Source organism: Betta splendens, chromosome 4 (genome assembly GCF_900634795.4).
Source record: "Betta splendens chromosome 4, fBetSpl5.4, whole genome shotgun sequence".
Classification (NCBI taxonomy): Eukaryota; Metazoa; Chordata; class Actinopteri; order Anabantiformes; family Osphronemidae; genus Betta; species Betta splendens.
This window is the reverse complement of record NC_040884.2, coordinates 32,879,369-32,886,714: the sequence shown is the minus strand read 5'-3', so window position 1 is coordinate 32,886,714 and position 7,346 is coordinate 32,879,369. Positions and strand designations below refer to the sequence as shown.

General features: G+C 41.2%; 1 protein-coding gene across 1 annotated transcript in view; it reads left to right on the top strand.

The window, feature by feature from the left end:
* The window catches only part of nlgn1 (neuroligin 1), a 232,549-nt gene that overhangs the window by 213,718 nt on the left and 11,485 nt on the right, over positions 1-7,346 (top strand). Inside the window, 1 exon segment of the mRNA XM_029146219.2 lies at positions 6,951-7,163. Within this exon segment, the coding sequence (XP_029002052.2) occupies positions 6,951-7,163 (213 nt within the window).

The window sequence follows — 7,346 nt, the reverse complement described above, 5'->3', positions numbered from 1 at the left end:
TATTCCTCAGCCACTGTCTGCAGGGCCGTAGCAGCTATAGATGCGCTAAAGACTTGCACCATTTGTTTGTTGAGCAGACGCCCAGCGTAGGGAGGGAGAGGGAGCACGTGAGGTCAGCGCTTGTGCTCCTGGACAGTCCTTAGAGCTGCTCAATATTATTTTTCTGTGTGTTTACGGCAGGTGTGGAGAAAACACGAAAAACTCATTTGTGTGCAAATATCACTTAGAAGTATTTGACAAATTGATATTAGTTTACTCCTGTCTGTTTGGAGTTTCTGCTGCATAGCTCTTGGCGGAACTTTATGAAGTCTGAAAATAATGTCATGGGTTCTCTGCTGGAGCTGGAACACAACCAGTTTTTAATAAAATGCTGACATTATGAGGACGGCGCTGAGTATTAGGCTTCCACGCATGCAGGCTGCTGTCAATCATCTCCTGGTAGACACTAGCATCACCGCGTGACAACAGCAAAACATGGAATCAGTTACACTAATGAGCTCAAAGATTAGCTCAGTTTACATGCACATCTTCTGCTAAATATCTAAAAATAACCTACATGTAAATAAATCAATTGCACACTTTTGAGATTACTACATTTTGATACAATCACCCGGAAATGTGTATTTATTACAAATGTGGTCAAATCTAACATTAACAATAGAATATCTAATGTGAACATCATTTTTTAATTCAGCATTCTTCAATCAGCAGTAACTGGTCAGTCCACAGCTCCAGTATAACAGCTACAGCCTCATCAGCCGCTCACTTCATCAGTTTGTGGACCGTCCATATGTTGACTTTAACTGCTTTCTCAGATCTGATTGTGTCATTACACTGTAAACGAATTTTACATCTTTGTTTATCTACTAACTTAAACACTTTGAGTTTCTGAGGCATTTTCTACTAATAACCTTGAACCTTTTGTCTGGATAAGTAAGCAGCACTCAGTTGTGATCACGAGTTTGTGTCTCCATGGAGACAGGATTTGAAGCTTTGTGATTGGCTGCTTTGAAACTGTATGAAAAACATGCATTAACATTATTAACGTGGTATCATTCATTTCATTCAGCCGCCTCACTCACTGCTAGCTGGCTGCACTTCTCTCCGACACTGAAAAATCAATGTATGACTAGTTCTGAATAGAATATGATGCTTCAAATTTCAGTTCTTACTTTGTGATGTTACACAGCTGTTTGCTACTATGTGCATATGGGGTGCTGAATGTAATGTGAGCGGGGCTGTGCGCACTGTTTGAGGTGTTTGAGTCCATCTCACTGATCTGAGATCAGCTTAACAAGCGCTGTTTGAGGGTAGGGGTGGAGTCTATTTGCTGATGTCATGAATATTCAGTTTTACACTCAGCGAACATTTAACATTCAACATTTACATTTATATTTATCATTTGTATTCATACTTTTCCCATTTAGCTAAATGTGAGAAAACTAGTTTTACAGTACATGCTCCTTTTGCATTCGGCGCCTCATATATGCACAGAATATTTTTTGACATAGATACAGTACATAGTGGTTGAGAGTTGCATTACAATTTGGCTTGTGTTTATTATATTGTAGCGGCCTGGGGGGTTCCGGGTCGCTGAGCATTGTGGGCATGTGTGGGTTGTGAAGCACCGCGAGGGGAGATGTTGTTGTTCGGGTGACCCTACCTGTACTGTGATTGTGTTCAGGTGTTCCAAAATAACTGGTCATCTGAGCGTCTCTCAGATAGTAGCAAAAAACTAACCCATAACTTAGGACACGATAACCGCTTACTGAAGAACTGATCAGTGACTAAAAGGAGCAGTTTCACAATGAATTGAAGTACAAAGTCCAGCTCAGGTACTTGTCCTGAGACCTAATTTAGAAACAATATTTTTTTTTTAAAAGTGAAAAGTGTCCCTTTGCAGCAGATGCGTTTTGTTTCTGTATTTCTTGTTTTCCTGCTCCCAGTATTCACTGTTGTTGCAATTTAGCTTCTTTGCCCCCACTCTAACATCCAGTACTTTCTTTATTCTGCTTGCACTTTACCTGCATCGCTGATGCCTCTTTGTCTTGCACTTTCTTCTTTTTTCTCCTTTCAACATCAAGACTCAAAAAGCCACAGTGAAAAACAGAAGAAAGCGAGGGAGGATTATGGTCCACAGACCGTGACTGTTGGAAATAGATGTGTGCAGAGAAAGGAGTCTCCCAACTTTCCATTGGTCTCGGCATTTTCTCTCCGGTTCGACAGAGATAGTGGGGATAAAAGCTGGATTCCTGGATCAGGATTCACCTGAATATTGTCATCTCAGGGAGCTTAGAGGCCGAGCAGCCATTGCAGAGATCACAGACTGTGACTTTTAGCCAAAGCCCAGACATACACGCCTGTGATCTATGCCACACAGGGGAGGAAAGCGGAATGTGTCTGGCCTCGTCGCAGCCGGAAGCTGATAAAACTCAGCATTTTCAGCATAGAGCTGAAGCCTTTCTGTTCTCTCTGTGAAAGCCACACAGCACCCAAGCATTCAGTGACGCTCTCTGCCTGAAGTGTGGGCATGTGAGATGAGTTATTGTGGTAGTTTATGTGTTGCCAAGTATTATTGCCTTTCAGTTGAAGTTCCTACACCCCAAAGAATGCTCGTTTATTCTAGTAAAGCAATAAAAACTCTCAAAGAAATGCGGGATTCTGCCCGATCACAAACGACATGTCACGCACCACGTGGAAAAACACACACTATCAATCACAAAGGCCTGAAGAGTCACAATAATCTAGTTTCTTTCAGTGTGAATAAAGCAGGAGATGTGATGTGATCATTTGAGACACTTGAGTCCTTTATGGGGTGCCAAATGTAAAAGTAGCACCTATAACTAGTTTTCTCACATTTAACTAAATGACACAACATGTTTTCTCACATTTAGTTAAATGTGCAAAAGTCAAAATGTAAATGTTAAATATAAATGTAACTGTAATATAAATGTGAACATGTTAAATATAAATGTAAATGTTAAATGTGTAAATATAAATGCTAAATGTTAAATGTTAAATGTTAACTGTAAACTTTTAAAATCTATGTTAAATGTTAAATCCTTAAATGTTAAAGTGTTAAATGCAAATGTTTTAAATGTAAATGTTAATGTTAAATGTTAAATGTAAATGTTTAAATGTAAATGTTAAATGTTAAATGTAATGTTAAATGTAAATGGTTAATGTTCGCCGAGTGTAAAACTGAATATTCATGAATGGGCAACGTAGACTACCATCCTTACCCTCAAAAGCAGCTCGGTACTACAAGATCAGTAGACGCTGGACTTCAACAACGTTCAACAGTAACGCATTTAGACCTCCGAGCCAAGCATCCTGACTCTGGATTCTGGTGCACGAAAATATCTGGAGAGAAGCCGAAGTCGAAGCCATCATGGCCGCCAGCTCCCAACTCCCTCCCGTTGGGGGAGATGAACGGGCTGTAACGGCAGGGTGTGCGGGCTGAGGCTCCGCTTCAAACTGCCGTTCTGTCGTAAACACCCATTAATGGGGAGTCAAGTAGGTTTAAAAAGAATATTTCTGTGGCGCCGGTGGAGAATTAGTTGGCTAACTATACTAGCTAGCCGAAGTTACATCCAGGCTAAAAACAAAAGTTTCCAGATCAGATGTGGGCGGGGTTTGCGCGCACTGTTTGAGGCGTCTCTGATCTGAGACTAGCGCTGTTTGAGGGTAGGGATGGAGTCTACTTACCCATTCATGAATATTCAGTTTACACTCGGCGAACATTTAACAATTACATTTAACATTTAACATTTACATTTAACATTTACATTTAACATTTAGCATTTAACATTTACATTTAACATTTACATTTAACATTTACATTTAACATCTACATTTAACATTTACATTTAGCATTTAACATTTACATTTAACATTTACATTTAACATTTAACATTTACATTTAACATTTACATTTAACATTTACATTTACATTTAACATTTACAATTAAAATTTTTTTCAAATTTTCTCACATTTAACTAAATGTGAGAAAACATGTTGTGTCATTTAGTTAAATGTGAGAAAACTAGTTATAGGTGCTCCTTTTACATTTGGCACCCCATAGTCCTTGAGCACATCAAAGGTTAGAGTGTTTGAGCTAATACAGCAGATGAGGCAGTGCTTCAGTGGTTTACAGCGACGGGCCTCAGCAACTTCTAGCCGCGTCTGATACAACTCATTTCCTAACACTTTCAAGCTGAAAAGATGACCTTTTCGGCTTAATCCCCTTTTCTTTTCATTCTGTCAACAGAAAAAATGCTAAAGTTTAACAACACTGTATTCACCAAACTTAATATTGTATTGCAAGGTCATATTTCTTTCTTAATAGAAAGTTGTTGTCAGGGAATATTTTACCGCTGTGTTTATGACTCCCATTCATTCTAAACATATTCACGTTCCATCCACCGTCAATGATGTGAACCTCTGGTGCTTTATAAGGGTCACATGGTAACACAAAACACCACACGCACTACAAGCAAATCAGCAATGGCAGCACTTACATGTATGAACAGCATTTGAAGTACTCCTATATTACTGATGGAGCAGCCTAATATATTAAGGCACTGTCTGCAGTGAGTGTGCATGCGTGCTTGTGTGGTTTTGTGCGTGCTTGCGTGTTTGTGCGTGCATGTTTGTGTGTGCTTACATGTTTGTGTGTGCGTGCGTTTGTGCGTGCGTGTGCATGTTTGTGCGTGCGTGCATGCGTGTGTTTGTGCGTGCATGCATGCGTGTGTTTGTGCGTGTGTGTTTGCATGCGTGTTTGTGTGTGCATGTTTGTGTGTGCTTGCATGTTTGTGTGTGCGTGCGTTTGTGCGTGCGTGTGCATGTTTGTGCGTGCGTGCATGCGTGTGTTTGTGCGTGCGTGTTTGTGCGTGCTTGCGTGTGTGTGCATGTTTGTGCGTGTCTGTGCGTGCCTGCGTGTGTTTGTGCGTGCGTGCGTGTGTTTGTGCGTGTGTGCGTGCATGCGTGTGTTTGTGCTTGCGTGCGTGTTTGTGCGTGTCTGTGCGTGCGTGCGTGTGTGCGTGTTTGTGCGTGCGTGCGCCCTGCCCTGCTCCACCACCGGCGCTTGGCCTACTAATCATTCTTCTGCCTCCTTTGTGATTGCAGCCCATCCCTGCACGTGCAGCTAAATTGAATCAATTAAATTCTCTCTTGTAGATGGATGCTGTTGCCTCCACCAGATTAGACTTTGATCAACAAACACACAAATAAATAAACAAGCCAGTGGGACGGAATCAGAAAAGAATGAACTCAATTAGACAGGAAAGGGACGTGTGGGTCTGCAGGCTTGTCAGTGTGGGAACACAGATGCTAATGTGCTGTGTCGACAAACTGTATGCAGCCGCTGTGAGTTGCATGAGGATGTACAGTATGAGGCAGAAAGCGGACATTGGTTTAATTTTAGCTTTAGGAACACTTTTAGGAAGTTTCATTATCGTAGTATCGTAAAGGTCAGAACCACACATTCTGACTTTTATTTTTGCTAATGCTGAATAGTTTGCACCAGCTGTCACCATGGAGACATGTACAGTACTGAATGTTTAGGGATGACGATTATTTAGTGATGGCAGACGATTATAGGAGCATGTGGTGCTGGTGAACACATGCCTCTCATTTGATGCACTAATAAACGGTACTGTTGACGGGAAATGAGTTCTCGATGTAGCTAAAGAGTGACAATGATGTGTACAGTACAAAAACAGAGCTGGAAATATGTAAGGGTGGATAATAAAGGACGTCTCATGGATGGGGTTGATGGGGGCGGCTCCAAGCTAAAAGCGTAGTAAAGCTCCATTACCTGCTGAAGGCAGGTAATCGTTGGGCATGAAATTGTTCTAAAAGACCAGAGTTCTCCTGTGGGCATACTTGAGGTGCCTTATCTCATCAGTACTTTCATACCTCACTAGCACTGAATCTTTACACAGTGGCATTGACTGGCATTGAGTGCCACAGGTTTAATTGAAGAGGGAGGAAAACAGATGGGTCATTGTAGGAGGTGGTGCTGGAGTTAAAGCAATTCTGGGATGAAGAGGAGGAGGCATTGTCACGACGACAGGATGAGGAAACTCAAACAATTAATACCACAATCAAGATAATCCATTCATACTGTACCATCATTATCATCAGACCCTGTAGGTAATTGTGTGCAGATTATTATTTTTTGTTAGTTTACTTATACAATTGTTGGCGGAAGAAGAGGTTTGAAAAATATATTCAAGAATAAATGAAAACCTCCAAAACACAATTTATATTTACTGTAGCTCTTTGGGTCTAAATAGAAACATAACACAATCTTACAGAAAATGCCTTTTATCAGGTAAACGCTGTACACACATTCTTATCAGCCTTTTAACAACATTTACATTAATTTGCATCATAAAAAAGGCAGAATTCTGGATTTCATTTATATAAAATGTCTGTTCACATCATGAAACATCAACACTAGGTGTAATGGTGCTGAGGTCAGTGATGTGGCTCATGAGTCATATGCTGCTATCATTACAATAAGGCCTTTAAAAAGGTGTGTACAGCTCATGCAGGTGACGTTGGACTTGTCTGGTACAAGCAGGTGGAGGTACATTGTAATTGTGCGGTGCATTGTACGTGGCTGATAGCATAACCACACCCAAGGGAAAAGTCTTTTTATCTACTGACAGTTATGAGCTACATTTTTGTTTCTTTTAGTAGAGGTCGTCTGATCCCAGTGTTGATGTAGTAACTACTATGTACCTGTATCTGTTTATCGGATGAGGTTGGGGTTTTCTACTTTGATACAAGCTGATGTAATGATGGCTATTGCAAAACATTTTTCTCCAATGAGCAGTTGTTTTATTTAATGTCATTCTGTCTGAAACGAAGTATAGTTATTGCCATGGAACCATTTTGCCCTAACATATATTCTGTAATGGTTTCTTCTTTTCCCGTGCAGGGTTCCTGAGTACAGGCGACCAGGCAGCCAAAGGCAACTACGGCTTGTTGGATCAGATCCAGGCTCTGCGCTGGACCAGTGAGAACATCGGCGCCTTCGGCGGTGACCCGTTACGTATCACAGTGTTTGGCTCAGGTGCTGGAGCTTCCTGTGTCAACCTGCTGACACTGTCACACTACTCTGAGGGCAACCGCTGGAGCAACTCCACCAAAGGTAAGGAACACAGAGGAGTTCACATGAAACTCCGCGATGTGAGTCAGTAGATAGTCAGTAGCTCTGAGCCTCTGGAATGAGTTTGTCACATTACTTTCTGTGCTTTGGAGGAAAGGTGGATACAAAGATTAGACTTCTATTGGTGCGGCTACAGCCATTGTACGTATGCGTATTATGGGAAAA